At 40.2% G+C, this 22,698-nt stretch overlaps 2 protein-coding genes across 2 annotated transcripts in view; one reads left to right on the forward strand and one right to left on the reverse strand.

Moving 5' to 3' along the window:
• Positions 1-22,698, forward strand: part of CACNA2D3 (calcium voltage-gated channel auxiliary subunit alpha2delta 3) — a 665,237-nt gene that overhangs the window by 565,364 nt on the left and 77,175 nt on the right. The gene's annotated exons all lie outside the window — the stretch shown is intronic.
• Positions 750-13,438, reverse strand: LRTM1 (leucine rich repeats and transmembrane domains 1). Its single transcript, XM_067544405.1, has 3 exons — positions 13,432-13,438; positions 11,333-11,929; positions 750-1,399 (listed from the first exon to the last, which is right to left on the reverse strand). The coding sequence occupies exons 1-3, from the start codon at positions 13,436-13,438 to the stop codon at positions 966-968; spliced, it is 1,038 nt and encodes a 345-aa protein (XP_067400506.1). The 3' UTR covers positions 750-965.

Genomic DNA, 22,698 nt, shown 5'->3' on the forward strand with positions numbered 1-22,698 from the left:
TAATTTCAGTACCAAATCCATTATTTTATTCCTATGTTGAGAGTTGCCAAATGGAAGTTTTATGAATTAAGACCATCAGAAGTGTCTGAGGTGGATATGTGTATTAGTCCTTTGTAGCAGAGTAAAGGGTGGCTTTTATATCTATATTTTATTTTGCTTCTATCAATGTCCTTTTCCAAATCCTTGTATCAGAATACCACAATGTAGCCATGTTAACCAGTCCTCCTTCTCTTTCATCTTGCCCCATCTTCGCCACTCCTCTTTACTGCTTCCTGAGAAAGATATTTCTGCCTTTGGACATGGCCTAGAACTGAACTGCTATAGCTAATTATGGATTTTCCATCGCATAAACTGCATCATGGATGCAACATTAAAATGTTTTATCTAGTAGAGCAGGTTGAATAGTGGAAAAAATTTATTTGCAAATTATTGTTTTTTTAAATGCCAAAAATTGTTGGGTCAGTTACTTGCAGTGAATGATTTGGCCAGTTGTATTATTTAATATGAACTGTTGCTGGTCTGTCATATGTTCCCTAGATACATATTACGCAAGCTTTACTGAGCCACTTAAAATTGTTTTGTATTTTCCATTCCAGAAAGCTTACTTGTGATGGCTAGTGACTGTCTCTAATTGCCAGGTATTGTACTAATGGTATACAAAGGACTAGTTAATGCATAACAGAATATTTGAAAGTGATTACATGAAGATTTAATTAATCTCAAACTCACATACTCATGTAAAACTCCAGAATGCATGCATGCACAAAGAATAAATAATATATTTATTTCATCTATTTAACCTCTGAACATAAGTTGCTTCCCAGGAATGAATGTCTATTTTACAGAAACTTTTTTAATGTGAAAAAGCAAAATACAGGAGTAACAAATAAATCAGTCTTACTCAACACTAGGCTTCTGATTGAAATAAGGAGTCTGACTTGAGTGAAACCAAAGACAAAAGTAACTTAAGCCAAGGAACTATCGAATGGCTCTTTTTCCTCAGGACTCCCCTGCTCTGTTGCTGGGGCCAACTGTTCTCTGTGGTATTTAGCAGTAATTGCAGCATAGGTACAACCATATACAGCAGCTGCCAACATCATTAGACACACAATTCCACAGACAACTCCAGTTATTACTACAGTGGCAATTGCGTGACGCAAGCTAACTGGCCTTGGTTTTGGTTTAGGTTCACAGTCTGAATGGCTACTCTCTCCATTTTCATCATGATGGATGTGCTTCAGAGAACTTCTGTACTCAGAGTTATGGTGATGAACATTAGCCAGATGAGCATGAGCAGCTGTAGGAGGGCATGCCCCATACATCTCATAAGGAACTTTGAGGAGGTCCTTTCCCTTCCGATTTTCTGGTGTTGAGCATATAATGCCATCACTTATTCCTCCTGAAAAGAACAAATTAAGGTCTTGAGATCTTTGGCTTTCTGAATTTTCTGTATGTAAAAACTAAAAGAAGTCCAATATAATTTATAAACTGCTTCATTTTTCTACTTTTAAAAGAATTTACAATCATATATTATTTTTGTGTGTTTCCAATTAGTTAAAGACTAGGATTATAACACTTTTATACACTCAAATAAGCAATGACTTGTAACCACTAATTCATTAGGAGTAAACTTACCCATACTTTATCAATGTTATAGTAAAACAAAACAACCCCCTTCCTTCAGTGGTATAAAAACAGGCAGGAAAAAAAGCCATAAATGAAAACAAAGAGATATTGTTACCAGTCAAATTCTTACCACTACTTTTTTTTTATAAACATAAATGGAAACAATATATCTTTTGTAAACATTTTCCATTAGCATTCACAGAAATATTCCATGAAGTAGTGATGGTTCTGACACTATGTGCTAGCATTTGCCATGATGCAAATTGTGAAAATAAAATATTCTATATGCTCTGATTTTTTGGCATGGTTTATAAAAGTATGATACCATTCATATTATGTGCAAGAACCAATATTCTCCATACAAAAGTCAGAAAAGTAAAGCAGTTGATCTTTCTAATTTCTAACTTGTCCATATGGCATATCCTGTGTATTTTATTAGAGATTCATAGATTTTATGGCCAGAAGGACCATCAGGATCATCTAGTCTGACCTGCACAATTCAGGCCACAGAACCTCGCCCATCCACTCCTGTAATAGACTGATAACCTCTTGTTGATTTACTGAAGTCCTCAAGTCATGATTTAAAGACTTGAAGTTACAGAGAATCCACCATTTACATTAGTTTAAACCTGCAAGTAACGAGTGCCGCATGCAACCTTCAGGGCTAGTTCCTGCTCTTTGCTGAATGGATGAACTTGGTGTTGGGGGAATGGAGTAAGGAGCCTTTTCACTCCTGCTCAAGCAGCAGGGTGGGATCAGTCCCTAGTGCATTAGAGCACGTTTCAGCACTCAGTTCCCTTACCATCCTACATATCATGGCCCCATAGCTATTGGGCATGGCTAGAATCACAGGATGTTTTCATGTTTGAATAATTCAAAAACAACTGAATCAAGTCAGCTCAAATTTCCCCTCCCTCCATCTTTTTGCTGTTGTCACGCATAGAAATTTTATCTAAAAAATAATTAGTTTTAGGTGGTGAGTAAAGATGGGCCCAAACCAAATTCCTAAGGCCACCTTCTCCACAAATACTGATGTTCCAAGATGAATCAGAGCCTAGCAGCTGAAGTTCTGATCTCTAATAGGTCAAACCAAAAGCCTAGATCCAAATACTTCCAAACATGGACATTTTCAATGTGGATATGGATGAAGATCAAAATTCTGCAGCTCTGATCCTTCCATGGTTATGAGTGACTGAAAAGGTTGTGTTGAAATGGAAAACTAGAATTCTACCTTGACTAAAGCATTCTGTATAATTATTTAAGTATATGCAACAAGAATCAATTGCTTGAATTGCATGCAGTTAAAAAATTATTTTATTCTTCTCTGAGTGGTGGTCCCGATCTGTATTCCACTGAGGATTATACACATGTGCCCGGAGCTGGAGCATTTCAAAGTAGTCACATCTGTCGATCCGCGCACGTGCCCTTGCACTGCCTCATGATTTCACCCAAGGCGAGAAAGGGTGGGGCAAACCAACTGCATCTTCAGTTCCTTCTCACCGCTGCATGGTCCGAGTTGAAGCTTCTGCTGTCGTCTTGCCCTTGATGTGATGCATTTTCCAAACTTTTTAGAAAAACTGTTTTTATTTTCATACATAGTCAGGACTCTTGCTCTTTTTGTAGTAGTAGTATTGTTTTTAGAAATTTTGTAGGCTTAAGGACTGGGGATGCCGCTTCGGCAGTTTCCTGCCAAGCAATCGCCACCCCTCTCCACTCCAACACATAGCACCCAGGTCTGGGTATGGTATATAGTCAAGATTTTTGTTTTTGTAGTAATTTTCTTGTTTCTCAAAGTTTTGTATGATTAAGGACTTGGGACACCACTTCTGTGGTTTACTGCCAACAATCCCCGCTCCCCTCCTGCACCCAGGTCCAGGTACTGGATTATGCCAAAGAGGCCAGGATTCAAAATCTGCACTTCCTACCCTCACTTGTTTCCTCTCAGCAACAAGCACCAACGCTGCCTGTACTGTTTGGGGGAAGTCCACGCCACATCCAGGTGCAGTATCTGCCTCTGCTCTGCTTGTACATTGGAAGGCAGAGACTTCCATCCTAAGAAGCACCTCATCCTGGTCAGGGAACTCCCTTCCTCCCTGCCCCCTCCCCCATACATTGGCCTGAACAGTTCAAGAGTGCACCTCTTATTGCGGAGCCTCAGTCCAGCTGTACCGGCATCAGTTCTATGGACCCCATGGCAGGGCCTAGCCATGAGTCATGGAAGCATGGCAGAAAGTCTTCCTCTAGGTCTAAGAGAGATACTGCACCATCCACAAGCTCTGGCCATGGAGCAGTGTCATATTCAAAGTCCCACAAGATCAACAATAAGCCGCATTGCTCGCTGGACCTGCCAGTTCCAGATCTGCATACCCCTCTTGAATTGGCTCTGCGTGCATCCTGTGAATTGTTGGTCCAGAGTCTGATCCCGTCCGTCCATTGACTAGGTGCTGTTGACTCTGGGAAGATTCAGAAGTGCTCTTGGGCCTCATGAACTGTTCTCCCTGGAAAGGAAGAGGTTCTCTATGTGTTTCAGTACTCCTCACCTATTGAGAGAACCCCATCCTATAACACACCCTGTTCCTTTAGCTCCATTGGCACTATGATTTGTACAGGACTCTGGTTCCTCTTGAGTCTGAGGATCTGGATATTATGCATCGTCCATCACTTCTGTTCTGGCGACCTTAGCTCAGCCCAGGAGCCACTCATATTCAACTCCTTGGTCACCACCGCTGCAACAGCAGCATCTGCTACATTGGCCATAGCAGAGCTCATGGCCCCAGTTCTACTGCCTACAAACCTCCATAGAAACACCCATCCACCCATTCCGATGATGCAGTCCTCCATGCAACACACACAATCTTCACGTAAGCAATATTTCTGAGTGCAGCTAGATAGCCGTTAACCACTTTGCATCGCAGTGCCCATGCCAGCCACTTCTTTCGGGGGCCTTCTCAAACTCTTTCTACCAGCATGGAGAGTGATAACAATGGACAAATTGGTCTTGGATGTCATTTGACATTGCTGCACCATCGAGTTTGTGATGCTGCCTCCTATACACCTCCCACCCAGATCCTGTCCCAAGGATAATTCTCATGACAGTATTCTGTCCCTAGAGGTGGATTCCTTCCTGCAGAGAGGAGCAATGGAGCCAGTCCCCACTGCCTTTCAAAGCTCAAGGTTCTATTCCAACTATTTTCTGGTATCTAAGAAGAAGGGGGATGGAGACCAATCTTGGATCTCCAATGCATCAACCGTTCCATTCGCAATCCAAAGTTCCGTATGTCACTCTTGCAGCCATCATTCCCTTGCTAGAAAAAGGCATGTGGTTCACGAATCTCGATATGCAAGATGCCTACTTCCATAGCAACATCCACAAGACCCACAGACTGTTCCTGAGATTCATGGTTGGTCCTCAGAACTTCCAATACAAGGTTCACCCATTTGGACTTTCCATTGCCCATGGGTCTTCACAAAGGTTTTCTCTGTGGTTGTGGCTCACCTCTGAAGACAAGGAGTCCTTGTGTTCCCTTACCTAGATGGGTGGCTGCTGGTGGCATGGTCCAGAAAGGAAGCTCAGGAGTTAATGTCCTATTCCTTTCCTCCCTAGGAGTGAGCATCGATGTTGAAAAATTAACTTTTCCTACACGGTCCCTGGAATTCATAGGAGCTCACATCGATGCAACCTCCACACACACTTATGTGCCAAAAGACAGGTTTCAGAGCTTACTTGACCTGATCACCTTAGTGACTTCCAGTCCCTCAGTCCCAGCCAGAACTTGCCTTTTCTTCCTTGGACACATGGCAACATGCACATACGTTACAGCATTTGCTCGCCTGAACTTCCGCTGTCTACAGCTATGATTGCAGGGAGTCTACTACCCCATGCACTGACCCATTCCATTACCATTCCACCAGAAGTCATCTCTTCCCTTCTATGGTGGACAGACCTGCTCCAAGTTTGCTCTGGAATGCCCTTCCTTCCATTGTCCCTGAGCATAACGGACACGTGGCTCAACAGCTGAGATGCCCACATGGAAGATCAAATGACACAAGGCACTTGGACTGTTCTGGAAGCCAGGATGCACATCAACATCCTGGTGCTTCGTGCAGTACACAAGGAATGCCATGTGTTTTTACTAGCTGTCTGTTCTCATCATGTTCTTGTCATGTCAGACAAAACCACTACAGTTTACTACATAAACAAGCAAGGGGCACAAGGTCTCCAACGCTGTGTGTGGAAGTAATACAGCTCTGGAAATGGTGCATTTCACATCATATCCTTTTGTTGGCAGTCTACCTGCCAGGAACCCAGAACATGACTGCTAATGCTCTCAGCAGGGACTTTGCAGTTGACCACAAATGGGAGTTGCATGACATGATAATTGTGGTCATATTTGGTGGCTGAAAAACTCTGATTAGGGACCTATTTGCATCTCACACCAACACCAAGTGCCTTCAGTACTACTCAAGGGAGGACTATGTGCCCAATCACAGGGTGACAATCTGGTCATCTACTGGTTGGATTGAATCAACTATACCTTCCTTTTCCTACCACTCTTGCCACATGTCCTTCACAAACTGATGGAAAGGGCAACGGTCATCCTGATCACTCCATTCTGGCATTGTCAGTTCTGGTTTCCTCCTCTTCTCGGCATGTTGAAGCATTCTCCTCTCCTCTTCCAACATTTATGGAACTGCTCACACAACATAGCGGCAGACTCTGGCACTCCAATCTATGGACACTTCACATGACAGCTTGTTTTTTGGATGGATGCCTCTGCTAATACAGAAGTGTTCATTGGCTATACGAGATGTCCTCTCCAATAGCAGGAAGGAACTCCACAAGATGATCCCATCAAGCAAAATGGATGCATTTCACTTCTTGGGCCCAACAGGGCTGTGGGTATCCCAATGCCCTTCGATGATTTCCTCCATCTAAAGGCCTCAGGGCTCGCTCTAAGCTCAATCAGGGTGCATGCAGCGGCTATTAGCACTTTCCTCAGTGGAGGGGCTTTCAGTTTTATCCATCCCTTCATTGCCCGATTCTGGAAGGGCCTTGTATGTACTTGCCTGCCCTCTCCCAGTGGGACCTCAGCCTAGTCCTTATATAATTAATGAACTCTCCCTTTGAACCTTTGGCCTCCTGCTCTCTCACTTCTTTCCATGATGGTTGCTTTCCTGGTTGCTGTTACCTCTGCAAGGAAGGCTGGCGAGCTGGGGGCCATGATGGCAAACCCCCCTTTCACCACGTTCCATAAGGACAAAGTTTCACTGCGCCTGCATTCCAAATTTCTACCAAAAGTGGTTTCCCACTTCCACCTCAACCAACCCATACAAGTACCCTTTTTCTTTCCTAAACCACACACCTCAAATGGGGACCAGTGGCTTCACTCCCTCGATGCATGTAGGGCCCTGGCCTTTTACCTACAAAGGATGAAGCCATTCTGGAAGTCTCCTAGGCTATTTGTTGCCATAGCAGGGAGACTTAAGGGGCAGGCCATCTCTTTTCAGAGAATCTCACAGTGGGCCTCAGGGTGCATTACACTCTGCTATCAATTATTTGAATGGTCCCCACCAGGTGGAATATGGGCCCATTCCACGAGAGCGCAAGTATCAACTACCATCGTGCTCCATGATGTGCCCCTAGCAGATATCTGTAAGGCAGCCATGTGGAGTTCGGTACACACCTTTTCTTCCCATTATGCTCTAGTGCATTATTCCACAATGGATGCCTCATTCAGCACATCAGTCCTCCGTTCCATGGTTCTGTCATCTTTCTCGCACCCTCCTCCTAGCCGTGAGGTGGTGTAAGGGTGCATTCATGGACCGATGGACAGGACCACTTTGAAGCTCCAGCTCTGGGCAGATGGCACATGCGCATAACTCTCAGTGGAGTATGGATAGGAACCTCACATCTTGAATAACCTTCAGTTACAGGTAAGTTACCTCCCCTATCCTTTTAGTGTCAGCTCCAGCATCTCTCAACACACTCCAGCTCTCAGCATCTCTCACTACACCTCCCTCCAACCTCTCTTACTGAGGTGTTTCTCTGCCCTGCTTTCTTCTCCAGATAAGGTTCCAGATCTTGCCTGGAGACACCAATGAGATCACCCCTCCATCATTCCCCAGCCTTCAGCCCTCTCTGGCACTTTGGCTTTAGCTATCCACCTTCAAGAGCCAGCAGGCATCTCCCTCTGCTGCTCTCAGTCTTCAGCCCTCTCCAACCCTCTCTGACCACGGCTTTAGGGTGTGGGGAAGCTTGTAGGTGACCTCCTGACTGCCTCCCTGCATTCTGCTTTCACCAGCACTGATCTGGCTCCACTGCTTAATCATTGAACTCTCACTGCTCCCTCCTTCAGGGACATCCCCTCCTATGAGCTCTCTTTATTCTCAGGACTTTATCTCCCTTTCTAAACTTTCTCTTTCAGTGTTCTGGACTCTGGGTTCTGAACTCTCATTTATAACTCCCTAGGGCCAGCCTCACCCACCTCATTACACCAAACTAGCATGCACTTGACTGGAACACAAGAGCTGAGCCCAGTTTCATTTAAGAGGCCAGTTACCCTGTTACAGGAGCATAACTCATTTTCGTTAGTACAAGACACACAAGAATAATACTAGAGAAATATTAGAGTACAGAATATCTTGACTTCCTCCGATGCTGGTTGTTAAAATGGGTTTGTGTGTTACATTTCACTTCATTTTTTGTAATTTATGCAAATTTGTGTGAAACAATGATGAAAAGGAAAGAAAAATCACTTGAATTGCCAAACAATGGCTGTGTTTCTGAGATATACTAAAGAAGCTGTGCTGCTGGCACAATAATTAAGATAATTTGATATGCTTATCTTGGATCATTACCTTTTTCTGCATACAGAATTCAGAACCACTGCTAATATTTGTTCAAGGAAATAGGTCCAGCAAAATGTAACAAAAGCCTGAAGTCTGAAAGAAATAACTTAATAATTTAGAAGTCCAGAAAATATTATGATTTTAACCCAGGGAGAGAGAGTCCTTAGGAGACTAATTTTTATCAGTTAAATTACAGACCCAGTCTATCAGCTCAGCCAGTTGAAGATTTTGATAAGTTCCACTGTACTTGTATATCACTACTGGCTTAAAAGCCTGGTTTAATTTTGCTGATTATTTTCTATAACTGATACCACCTTCCACCTGTTACCTAGCATTACTAGGTATCTTGTATTGATGGAACTAAATTAAATATATATGCTTTAACATGGATCCAATGGACCTGATCCTTCTCTGTGCCAGTGCTACTCCTAGCATAGATGGCTGTGGAGGTGCTATTACACCATCATCCAGTTTCCCACTCCTAGAACTGTCTGGGAGCTGGTTTGGCCTCCAGCACAATTTAGAAGAGTCTCAAGTCTGCTTTAAATTGTGTCCATCTGCAATGGCTTGATCTCTGTGGTGGATTCCCCTTGTGCTAACCAATTGGGTCCGGGTAGACAATAAATAATGCTTTCGTCCACACTGGACATGTTGGGGAGCTGGCCCAATGTTTGGAGACTTGACTATTTGTTACCAATTTGCTAATTGGATATATACATTGTCAGTTATATACATTTCATTTTAAGAAGGAAGTGTATATATGAACTTAAACATTTCTGGTAACCAAATTGTAAGGTTTTTAAAGTTATTCTTGCAAGGTTTTAAGTTATTCTTGCACAAATTCACTTAAAAGTAATTAATTAGAAGGAAAAATAAGGACTGGAGATTAGTTGGTTAGTTTCACAATAACTCTTATGTTTCCTGAATCAATAAAAAAACTCTACTTAGGCACAGCAAAGGACAATCTGTCGTGGGTTACCACATCACAGATTTCCTTTCATTCTCATCTCTTCAGCCTTCCACCCTTTGGTTCACAAATCAAATCTCATCTTCAAGATTCCTGCCTATGTAACTATAAGTGAAGGCAATCAATGGATACTGAATAGCAATTGTGCTTCAGAAGGCAAACACAAGACATAGAGCATCTTCACATGAGCTGTTGTGTTGTACCATGCCAATATATTGACCTATATACAGATAGGAAACCAAGGAAATATTTGTATCACATTCAGTCATCAACATTTAATTTAAAGAAAATAGGATTGTCTTGTTCTTTTGATTTCTCAAAGTCTGACTAGCTCCCATAGTAATGAGAGCCAGGTCTTCCTTTAATGTTAATGCCTTTCACTGTCTACAGTGAATATCAAACAGATAATCTAAAATCCCCATACATTTTAGGATTAAAAATGCTTTTTTTCTTTTAATTAATCATTTTGGATTCTAAAGCTGCTCAGAACAAAGCATTGCAATGCCATTCAAAAGCAGAGAGACAACTTCTGACTTACAAATCAAAGTTAAATCTTTATTTTCTCTTTACAAAGACTAACTAATGGATTTATAAATAGAAGTGCTTAAATGCAGGTGGAGATATGGCCAAACAATTTTGTGCTGCTTTTAAACTACATATAAAGTTATTTTTTTTCTATACCGTGGTATGGTGTGTTTCTGTAAAGAAGCTGTTGATAAATCTGAAACCTTTTCAGCTAGGTATTTTGAATGATATGTTAGCTAGGCAGGTGTAAATTTTCCCAAGATACATTATTTTATACTTGTAAATAGCAATTATGTTATTAAAAGACAAGAGCCATCCAGGAATGTGTAGCCTAATTTAAATATACCTGAAATCAGATTCCTACACATTGCTTAAGCATCCAAAAGTGGTAGTGATACCCACATGCAGATTTTCTGTACTACTATTTTAATGCTTGCATACAGTAGGTTAGGTTGCAGAAAAAGTAGTATTGGCTGAATTATTTAAGGGAAAGATAGACTTTCTACAGTATAGTTTATCAAAACAGAAGCTTATGTGCAATATTTATAGGCCTCAATTTAGGAAAGCATCCCTATTTAGGATGGTACATAAGCACATTCTTAAGTGTGATCCTTAAGAATTTTTTGAATAAATAGTTTATTCACCAAAAAATGCAGTGTCAATTAACCATAAACTATTCCCGAATTTGACATGAATTCACCAAATAGTTTTGGCCAGAAAAATTGTTTTCAGGTTAGATTCACAAAATGTCTGGAGGATGCAGTGGTGGTGGTATCCATAAGTTTTAGCCCAGTGGTCAGGGCACTCACCTGGAAGGGGGCAGACCCAACTTCAAGTCCCTACTCGAATGAATAGTTATTTATACAAAGGGAAACAGATTCACCAGGAGAGACTGAGAGAGACCTACCCCAGAATAGCCAATAGTCTGGTGGGCACTCACCTGGGGGGGTTCAAATCCCTGCTCTAGAGTGGGGATATTCAAACCTGGTCTCCCACATCCTAGGTGAGTGCACTAGCTACTGGGCTAAAAGCTATAATGGGGGCACTGGCACCACAACCATTATCTCCACCTCTTCTTCGTCCTCTTTTTTTTTTTTAACTGAGTTTTTTTTTTGAAAGCCTAGAGACAAAATGTTTGGGGTCAAGCTACATGTTTCATTTGATTTGCCAAATTGAGTTTATTTTCTTGAACTTCCAGCAATCTGAAAAATCAATTATTTACCCAGCTCTAGTCGAGACCAGAGATAGAGTTAAGTATCTGCTTAAGTGCTTTCTGGTATCAAGGCCATAGTGGCCAGGACAAGTCAGTTATATGTGAGGTCATTTTCTTTATGTGCAGTATTTCAAATAGAGAAAATTACTTACCTCTGTATAAAAAGCTCTCCAGCCACAGTTTAAGGGCAATGATATGACAGTTGCATTGCCAGGGATTATTTTTGAAAAGAACAACTTTCAGGTTTGGGAGGGATTCCAGCAGAATTCTGTCCAGTCTCTGAAGCTTATTATACTTTACAGATAATAAAGTTATATTCCCTGTATTATTTCCTAGAGTTTCAGGCAAATTTAATATACTGTTGGATGACAAATCCAGTTCTTTTAGTTGAGGGAGGGAACTGAAAGTCTTGTGTTCTATGTAATGAATCAAATTCTTGGTTAGGTTTAGAACCTGTAGGTATTGTAGTCCTTGGAAAGCACCCGATGACAAATTTGAAACAGAATTATTAGACAAGTCTAAATTTTTGAGCAAAGGGGTTTCAGTGAATTCATTTTGACTGACTCTCCAAATATGGTTATTCTGCAACTGTAATATTAGAGTTTCAGGAGGTAAGTGGGAGGGAATTTCAAGAAGTCCTTGATTCCTGCAGTCCACGGTCTTTGAAGTCGGATGACATACGCACTTTTCGGGGCATCCACATACCGTATGTATTAGTACAATGATACTTAAAGCTAAAAGCAAGTCACCTGTTCAAGAAGTAAAAAATAAGTGATAATGTGGTTAAACTAATTTATAATTTATGTCTTTTGGTATACACACATTGCTAGCATAGACAAAAGATATATATTTTGGTAATGATCAATAATGCACATTTATTTCACAGTTCGGTACATCAGAATAGTATGAATAGTAGATAAAATTTGGAAAACCTTATATTATATGACTAAAGACAATTTTTCTCTACTTTTAAACTGAGCTGTTTTCCATGACTTTTTCTTAAACGGAAAAAACTTTTAGCAAGCTTAGCCCTTTGCCATAAATATATAATGAATTTCTAGCTGATGCGTACCTATAGGAATGAAAAAATCCCCTACAGTTCCCAAAGATATTAAATTGTAATGTTTATCTTTCTATGGTGATAGTGATTCTGAGCCACCGTATGTTAAAGTTACAAGCACAGTCCCTGTTTAGTCACTTTTTTAAAATTTCACGTTGCACCTTAAAGAATTAAGCTTGTGTTCTTTTACAGAAAAAATAATTTTCAAAGGCTTCAATATAAAGAATTTAACAGAAGTTTCCAGTAAGTCAGATTTTGTAAAGTCTGTTCTTTAAAATATCCACCCATGTTTATGCCTATTAATTGAAATTCCCTTAACTGAATGCCAGTTTTAATTTCCAAAGATTTAAACTTCTATCCACGAAGCAAACATTTGTCAAGTAGAGTTGTTAAAATGCTAAATGAGATCAATGAGGTCACAGGAGTACTCAATATTTAATATTTTAAATTATTATCTATTCCCATGGCTTCTGACAGTGATCAAGTTGGCTTTGACTGAAGTAATAATACCTCGTACCTGTCATATGTGGTTAATGCTATTCCTTTAAAAACATCACACTGTCTAAAGCTATGTTAATATGCATACAATGGAATAATGAAGATATATTGGGGAGTCTTGGATGATGATCCCATAGGAATTATTTTGGCTCATGAGAATCAGAGCAATAGATGGATAAATCCTTTTAAACATTTTCTTTGTGGTGCATCATATCATTAATATTATCTGTTATTTCAAAGTAGAAAAGCTTGTAGTCAATTACCATTTAAAAGTGCTGGAAAATAAAGGATGCACTGCCTATTGACTTGTAGAACTCAAACATTAATTAGTTACAGAGAACACTATCTTAAAAGAATAACAGAATGAGATTTCACTATTGAACACATTAAATCTGTAAATTAAAGGTTTGGATTTCTGTGACTACACTTTACCTTGCAAACCACTTATTAATTTACACTCTAAAGGAAACTGTATTTGAAAATTTTGCTATAATGCCTGAATTCTGTGTTCATTCAGGCAAGGTAAGAAAGACATTCTGTAGAATTATGCTGTTCTGCAACAGTTAGCTTCATAAACAAGAATACAACAACTTACACTGTAAAGTTAAAAATAGACACTGGTTGGCAAAGGCTATATTTCTTTACAAAGTAAAATTGCTTCACTATAGGTCGAAAAACTAAATTATAGCTCACCTTTCATGGTTGTTCACTTGTCCTGCTTGCAGAAGGTTTAGTCCAAGTTCAATTAGAAGAGTAATTTACGCTATATTACAACTTGAAGTGTGGGTCAGGACTATGAACTAGTCCGGTTTCCTTTATGCCTTCATTTTAGAAAACTGTAGTTTACAAAGGAGCTCAACTGTTTGTTCTAGTGAGTAACTCCATCAGTTTTGATTGTTATTTCATTCATTTTTTTTCTCTGTCAGACTCCTTTTTTGACTGTCCACCTATTACTCTCATAGGTTTTCTCTGCCTTTCTTTTTCAGTCAACAGGCCATGCAAAGAGTGTCTGTCAACTCAAACTGGACAGCTGTAGCATACAAATCATGACCTGATAGCCTACCCTTTTCTATTATTTAATCTGCTTCAAATCCAAGGCACAAAAATAAAGCTGCCTTTTAAAAATCCAATGTAGTTCCTGAATTCTGTGGGATTGTTAGCCATGCTGTGTCAATTCCTCAAGATCAGATGACTCTGAACATGGATTCTGGTTTTCCTGGGTGTGATAGGAGGCAATGGAGTGTGTAATATTACTACAAACAGGCCTGCATGTTGATGACATGGTTTTGACAGTGCACTTGTTTGCTCTTCTGGGGCTTATTCTTCTGACATCCATAGGGATTAGCTGTGCTGACAGGATTTTGTTGCATGGGAACACAGAGCTGGTGCCTTCCTCAGTGAGAATGACAAACATATTTGTATGGATACTAAAAATATTGGACTGCATTTTTTCCAAATGCATTGACACTTCAAATGACATTTGATTGAAAACTCATATTTCACATGGTAATATATTGACTTATCTCACTGTTAACTTCTTTAGAAATAAAATAACCCTTCACACTCTGGCATTTATAATAGCAAATGGGCTAATGGCCTATAACTGCCATATAATTAAAGCTGCAATAAAGTGTTCAAAGGAATGTGAAATCTGGTATAAAGAGCTCCTTTAAGGTCACATACTCACTGTTATGCATCTGTCATGAAGAGGGGCCTTCAATCTGCACAGTCAAAAAATATCAAACCTCTCCAAATGCTGATGATACAAGGTAACATTGTGAGGGCCAAATTCTGCCTTTGGATGCACACTAATGGCTCACCATTCAACTACTTGTCTTAGCTGTAATACTTTGGGGTGATGCAGAATGATCCTCAGCTTGATTTTTGGTAGGTAATTTTGTTAGGTTGATCTTTCAGGAGATTGCAAGCCAAATTCGTGCTTCACATTATTTATTGTACTAATTTCTAAAGTGCTGTCTTCTCTGGTTAATCTCATATAAATATAAATAGGATTGTCCCCACTGAGGGAAGCACAGCAATCCACTCCCTACTTCTACACAGTCTCTAATTACTAAGGTTGTACTCTATTTGGAGTTGGGGGACTCCAGTCTCCCAGTAGGAAAACACTTGATCAAAGAGGTAGGTCTTGCAGAATGCCCTGAAAGTGGCAAAGTTTGGACTCAGTCTCGACTGTTGCAGAAGATGGAATTGCAACCACAGACCAGTCACCAGGAAAGCTTTGGCCAAGGCCCCTTATAGGTGCATATTGGGCTCTTTCACTTGAAATTCCCTGAATGAATGCTGCCCTCAGACACACAGAGAGAGAGAGAGAGAGAGAGAGAGAGAGCACATGACGGTCACTGATATGGGGAGGGCCCCCAGCCCAATTTAGGGCTTTGTAGCAGAGGAACAGGACATTGAATTGGATAGACTCCTGTTGCAAAGCACTTGTGTGATATATTCTTGTCAGACTTTCTTTCTTATTTAGGAGGTAGACACTATGGGCTATATTAGCTGTAATTTCTAGGTGGCCTTCATAGGCATCCCAAGATATGCATTATATTGGTCTTATCTGGAGTGGACGAAAGCAGGAATTCATAAAACCAGCTCCTCTTCCAGCAGAAATGAACAACATTTCCTGGTCACATGTAAACTGAAAAGACGGGTTTCGCCTTGACTGCTATCAGGACATCCAGGAGCAGAGACTAGTGCAGAAGCTCATAGGTATATGAAATTGCCAATGATTCAGTGGGAGTTGCTTAAGATATGCAAGGATAGTATTTGGCCCTGAGTATGGAGGAGGTTTGATAATGCAGATTCATTCTCAAAGTGGAGCTTTTATGGTTTTCCCCACCCTGCCCCAAACCATGGCAACTTACAAATGTGGTCACTAAATAGAAACCCTTCAAGGAAGGTGAGAAAATAAAATGGAAAAATGAGGAGAACCGCATAATACTTTGTGTGAAAAGAACTGAAAGAAAAAGCTGAACACTGACTCTGTAAAGTAATCATAACTTTTTGTCCAGAGAATGGTACAGTTACTGCTGCAGATGCCAGACTGTGTAGTTCCTTACGCTCTTGATGAATGACATGTCATGTTGGTTCAAGATGAAAGACTTACAACACAGTGAAAAAGAATCCTATGAACGTGGGTCACATGGCACCACAGTAGCACTTAAAAACTCTGACTTCCCAAACATGTTGAGTTTAAAGGCCAGAGCAGCGTCCGTTATAGCAATACCAAACTATATAAAAGGTTAAAACAAAAACTTCCCAACCTTAGTGCTATAATGTATTGCTACTTGCCCCTCCCACTGCATATGCATGCACAATGTAAGTAAATATTATGCATAACAGTGACTAATTTTAATTAGGATTGACCTAGATGTAAATGTGGCTACTGCACACCATAGTAACACTCAGAGATGATACTTTCAGCAGCCTTGCTAGCAGTAAGTGTTCCACATCTCTGATAATTATGTTTTGCTGTTTGAAGCTACAGCAGTTGAAAAGGCGGTTGCCTTAAGTGTTGCCTCACTGCAGTTCCTGCAACAGAGGACATTCCTCCATCTTTGACATATCCCATATCTTGCATCAATGACGACTGGCATTAGGCCCCTCTAGCAACTCCTGACCTTGTTACAGGATATAGTAACTCTTCATGTTATTGTTTCCTGTTATGGCTCTATGTTTATTCTCACTTTAAAATTCTCCATGGGTTTGAATAAAGTTTTCCCTAGGCCGATGAAGTCAATGATCTGATTTTGTGTGTGCTGTCCAGGTGCATTTCCTGAGCTCTTGCAGCACTTTGTGTGATGTAACAGAAGCTGTAAAGAATGCCTCTCAGCTGCCTCTCTTAGTCTGGGTAATCCTTTGAAGCTACAATTGTGTTATTTTTAGCACTCAACAAATTGAAAAGATGTTCACAGGGCAAGGTCATTGAAAGTTAAGCACTGTGTGAGGTTCAGTTTCCAACAATAACACAAGGCTTGTTTTACGTTCTCTACACTGTGATATAAAAAGTTATTACTTTTTTTAGTTGAATCTTCATGCCCAGTTCAACTCTGGAAATCTATGATTAAATCTGTTAATTCACCTTTCCTATATGTGTGGCTGTTTTCTCCCTGATATTGAGATCACTGAAAATATGTATTTCTAAACAGAATTTTCCCACCATATAATACATGTTCTATTCCTGTTTGTTAGTAGTAATGCTTTGGTTATGAGAGGAAAGTCTGATGTGGTGAAAATTATAATACTGACACAAATAGAGATTTTCCAGAAACAGAATAACCATGAAATCTGCTCTACTTCTGATCACATGATTTCTTTCAGTTTTTTGATGTGGTGTGGCAACTGTTGTTGTGACCACTTAAGCTAACTTGTGTCTTGCTGTACCAGGGTATAACTTGAGGCACATGTTTCCTATCACAAATGTAAAGAAAGCCCAGTAAACTAACACCCTCTATCCCTGCTGCCCTCTAGTGGGGGCACCCCACTGCTCATTCTGCTAATGATTAGACGATAGTTTGTCAGAGTTCTAGCCAAAAACAGTTGATTACTTCATGTTCAGAAGGAGGAGTATGTATGAAAATGGTTCCATGTACAGAGAAACACCTTGGGTTTAAAGAGATTCTAGCAGAAGGTAAATGATTTGAAGATAAACAAACAAATGTTTTAAAAGGACTCCACAAAACTTGTGTCCTGAATGGAGCTAGATTCCACAAAGAGGGCAAGAGATAGGGTAAGGACCTACAATTCTCACAAGTCCCATTACCACGTACCAGCCAGAAGAGATGACCAAGCATAGTGGAAATCTCTGTGAGACACTCTTATAGCCCAGGAACCTCTTGAAGCCAACAAGCAGAAGGTACAGCAGGTAGATAGAGTTTAGCAGGGATCCCTTGCGTCAGTTATATGCATAATAATTCACTCAATGGAGCTGTGTGCAGTCTCTGTTGAAAGCTAGTAAAACACTGGTTGTGATAACCATTGCAAAATGCATGTAAGGATAATATTTAAGGAATTACGTACCTACACTGAAAATTATGTTCTTAAAATCTGTGAGTTAAAGCCACTCACTAGGAGGTGACAAATAGTTCCTTTTGGATGGGCAGGAGATGCTTATCTATACAAATTGAGCATTGTATACTTCACAGTGGGTACCTTTCCGCACATTAAGCCAGCAACTCATCAAGATTCAAAATTAACAAGGGATCACAAAATCTCCAGACAGGAACGCACAGTAGGAGGATGTCCTGTTTATGAATAAAGATTAAAAGGCTGTTTTGATATATCTGGGGTTACAAAGGAGCACCTTGGTGTCTTTCACCAGTGAAGTAAGCTGGCAGTGGGCTTGCTTCATGATCGGAAGATGACAGGCAAGTCTGGCTGCAAGACTCTGGAAGGATTTTGCTCTCGTGACATAATTATGTGCTGTTAGTTAAGTTTAGGCTCTAGTGTGTATGTTAGGATTTTATTTGATAAGTAACCCTTTGTTTCCAGGATTTCTGCTTGCTATCATTTGAATCTCTGTTCTTCTGCTTTCTCTGTGAACAAATCTAAGTGCTGTGTATGAAGCGGAGGTGTGTTCTACAGAACACTGTTTGTTTGGGAACAAAGGATCTGGAATTCTATGAGTGTCTAGTGGATCAGGGGCTGGGCACTGCAGGGAGAGGCCTGGAGGACTTGGGGGTTGGAGTATGCCTATCGCTAACCTGCAGAGGACGGCAGAGTCCAGTGGACTGAGAGGGAATTGCTTGTGCTACCTGTGGCTGGTGGTGTCAGGCAGCTGACCCCTGGGGAGCACAGACAAGGCTTCCTCATGCTAACAGCAGCTGTTAGTGAGGTGCCCCACAACTCTGAGAAACCCAGAGAAACATCACAACTCTGCCTAAGGCACAGTTTACTCAGAAACTGCTAACCAGGTGTATTTCCCGAGCTCCTTTATGTGTGCCTGCCCAAGCTGGCTAGTGAAGGGGAAGCTATGGGTTTCTCTAGCCTCCTGATTGACTGGGCTGGGGGATGAGGAGAGTGGTACCAGCTAGGGACTAGGAAAGCCAAATCTAGCCAGTAACCCTGCTTGGTTATTGCACAGCTTAAGAAAGACTATGTAAGATGCTGTTTAAAAGGAGACTCTTGCCTTCTTCTGGAAGCAGTTACAATTTATTTGGCTTTAACCCTTCAAGGGAGTGAAGCAAAGGCTTTTTAGTCAGATGCTGGGTAGCAAGTCAGGGGATGGAAGTAATGGTCTTTCCACTTGGAAAACTGATTTTGGAGGCAGGAACAGAATTTTGGTCTTGCTTTTTGGTTTATTTTGCCTTCCTCTGGTACTTGTTCACACAGCCCAGAATTAACCTGTGAAACTCATTGCTAAAAAGATATCATTGAGGCCGGGAGTTTAGTAGGATTCAAATAAGATATGGAAGTTTATATGGCTAACGAGAGCATTTATAGATACAATAGATAGGATAAAAAATGTTTAAAAGGGATATAAACCATCATACTTCAGGCCATTAACTAATCACTTATGACATGAATTATGAAGAAACTTCCCCTATGAGCAATTTATTCCGTAATTACTGTTTATAAAGTTTTTTTTGTTTTTTTTTTCAACTAGTGCTGATGCACCTGGAAGCAGCCAGTGTCTGAGATAGGAGCAGCCGTTTGCCTGTTGGGTCAGTTATTTCCCCGGGAGTTTTTCAGTTTTCTTTTTCACCTCGCTGAGGTGAGGATATGAATCCAGTAGGAGAATCAATTTATATTTTGTTTCTATGTAACAACTTTGGCTGAGAGCCATTTGTGATGGTGTGTGATAGCCCCTTTCCCCAAAACTCCAGCAAGGCTTTGGAATAAGCAGGGTCTCAGACATGTAGGTGAGGAATGGGCTTTTGGGACAGCCTGTTAGGGTCTGGCTCAAATGCAAGCACCCCTCTATAGCCTTTTTGATGGAAGGTTTGGTTTAGGGGATGCAAGGCCTTTGGAGTCGAGCATGACCACAGAGAATAGAGATTCTGGGTTACCTTACACTTAATTACAAGTTAGATAAAGTTGCAGCCAGAGGCCTTTAAATCAAATTTCATGTGTCTGCATACTTACTGGTGCCATCACAAGTAGCAGCAGTAAAATAGACTTCAATTTTCAATCAATTCCCAACTTAAAACAATAAGCTGTTGTATGTGCTGAACATCTTTGTAGATATAGATAAAATGTATGTCAGATAAGTATGATTAAAGTTAATTAGTGAGTTCATATTGCTGCTACAGTAAATAGAAACAGATGGTACTTGACATAAAAGTAATAGAAACAAAAGGATCAAGAAAATGGGAATTGGAAAAGCATGTCTGAGATCAAGTACAGGATTTACATGTTGTTTTATTTAGATATTTTAGATCATTTTTTTCCAGCTTGAAAACTATAAATTGGGATCAATTTCATTATCGTTCTTGATTGTTTACTCATGTTACACCAAAGAACAAGTTCTTTTGTCAAGTCTTGGTGCATTTGTTTGTTTTTTATAGCAATATTTCATTAGAAATTTCATTTTTCAGTCACAGGTGACCATGAAGTTACTTCTAAGGCAAATTTAGGGACATAGTATTTTCTAATACCATAGAAATTTAATTTCCTGTGAGTTTTAAATGTTTATTTTAATATATAATCTGTTATAAAAATTGGGAAAAGTTTTGCTAAAGATGGTTTCTTTAGCGATATTTAAAACACACTCAGTGTATAATGAAGAGCTAGTAAAATAAAATACATGATACTTTGTCTCTTTAGCTGCAGATCTCCGGCTGCACTACAAAATAGCATTTATCACTTCATAAATTCCTCTACCATTTTTGTTTGTATGAGAAATATGTTTAACTACAGGTTCTTTGGATATATAACAGGGATTTCTCATTAACTTAATACCTGTGTAAATAAGACAGTTGCATGAACAATAAAGTGTGTGGGCTTCAATGAGATTTCATGAGGCATAATGCTAGAATGAATCTCAATTTAATTAATATAGAAAATTTTTATGTTTTTAACTGCTATATTTCTGGTTCATTTTTAGGAAATTTTCATTGAAATCAATGGAGTCTTTTCACTGACTTAGGCAAGGTTCTAAGAATTCTGGCCCTGATCCAGCAGAGCACTTGAGCACATGTTCAATCATATGCTTAAAGTTTAGCAAATACTTAAATACTCTATTGGATCAGGAACAGATTACTCAATAGTAGAGATGTTCAAAAGTCAGAATTCCCTTTCTGCACGAAACTCTGAAAACAATCTAGTGTTTCAGATCGAGAAGTGGAACTTTTGACATTGCCTTCAGAAGAGAAAATCCCACACCGCCACCCCAATCAAAACATTTTGTTTCCAATTTTTTTAAACACAATTGAGTATGGGAGCCCAGTCTCCATGGCTCTGCGGGCTTCTAAGCTTGGTTCCTAGTCAGCGCTAGTGGACAGAAAGGGAGAAATCATCCTTAAATCTTGGGAACCTGTGTTCCCAGCTCCACTGCAGGGAGTTTGGAAGCCCTGACATGAGCCACGGGCTTCCAGGCTCCCTGCCATGAGGTCAGGAGCTGGGGCTGCCAGGCTCCTAAAAGCTCTGCGGTCTCCAGCCCAGGGGCAGACTGTGTGGTGGAGCTATTCCAAAGTTGTGGACACTGGAAATCCTGGAGTCCCCAGCAATCCACCAGGCGAGTTGGCAGGAAACCACTGGAAATCTGCCTGTGTTTCATCATCCATCACATCATCCATCATCCATCATAACTGAAACCTTTCAGCAAAATGATTCGGTTTTGACAAAACAGCGTATTCAAAGGGGAAAAAAGCTGTTTAGTCAGAAAATTCCAGCCAGCTCTACTCGGTAGCTTGCAGGATCAAACCCTGCATGGTCCTTTGCTATCTGTTTTTCTGTAAGGAGTTACATTTTGAATCAGTAACTCTAAAAGGTATCAAAGGTGTACAACAGCATATAAACTACACTATAGCATATATTAGATAATGCCAGACAGTAATCCTCTTCAGTGTTGTTTTATATGCATTGTGCAGCCATGCAAGTGTATGTCAGTATGATAGTTGGATAGAAACTGTGGATTACAGATTGTACCATTTCACAAATGGTGTAAGGATATTTCAAATATTTTCTTTCCATGTGATTCCAATGCACAAGAATGAGATTGATACCTGTGCTTGCTGCTGCTGCTCTGTTTCAATAGCAGATTTACAAAGAGGTACATGGCTTGCTGCTATTGCCGTGTCTCTGTTCTTCTCCCTTTGAAATTCTGTGTTTTAACTTAGAATCAGAAAAACTATCATTTGAGGATCACTTTAATCTAAATTAATTTTCACCTTCAAATTTGCTGCCAATTCCTCCCCATTGGTCAGAATCAAGTCTAAAATAGCTGTTCTCTGGTTATTTATTCTGATTTTTTAAACAAAAATTTGTTCAGAATACATTCCAAGCACTTACTGGAAATTTTGTGTTTTGCTGTATTACTTTCCCAACAGATGGCTTCCTTCCTGAACAAGCTATACCCCCCGTCTCAATATTCTAGTCATGAGACCTATCCCACCAAATCTCTGTGATGCCAATTAGTACCTAATTTAATTTATGTACTAATACTTCCAGTTTGCTGTTTATTCTCTGTACTCTTTGTCTTTGTGTATAGACCTCTACTATGTTGAGCAGATTCCCCAACCGATTTCCCTTTTGTTGTTCCTGTGACCCTATTGTAATTTTTCATGTCCTCCCCAATATCTAGCCCTCTGTTAAGGTCACCTTCTTTATGCTTACCTGTGGGCATTTGTCACCTGTCCCCTTTGAACCTAGTTAGCCCTTTGAACCATACCTCCACTAGCTCTGATCAAACTAGTGCTAAAAATAGGGTAGTTGCAGTGGCTTTTTTTTTTTTTTTATTGATGAGCAGCAGGCCATGAGAACCTTATACTACTACAGCATCTTAGG

Source organism: Emydura macquarii, unplaced genomic scaffold (assembly GCF_026122565.2).
Source record: "Emydura macquarii macquarii isolate MOO-44397 ecotype Brisbane River unplaced genomic scaffold, CSIRO-AGI_Emac_v2 contig_968, whole genome shotgun sequence".
NCBI classification, from domain to species: Eukaryota; Metazoa; Chordata; order Testudines; family Chelidae; genus Emydura; species Emydura macquarii.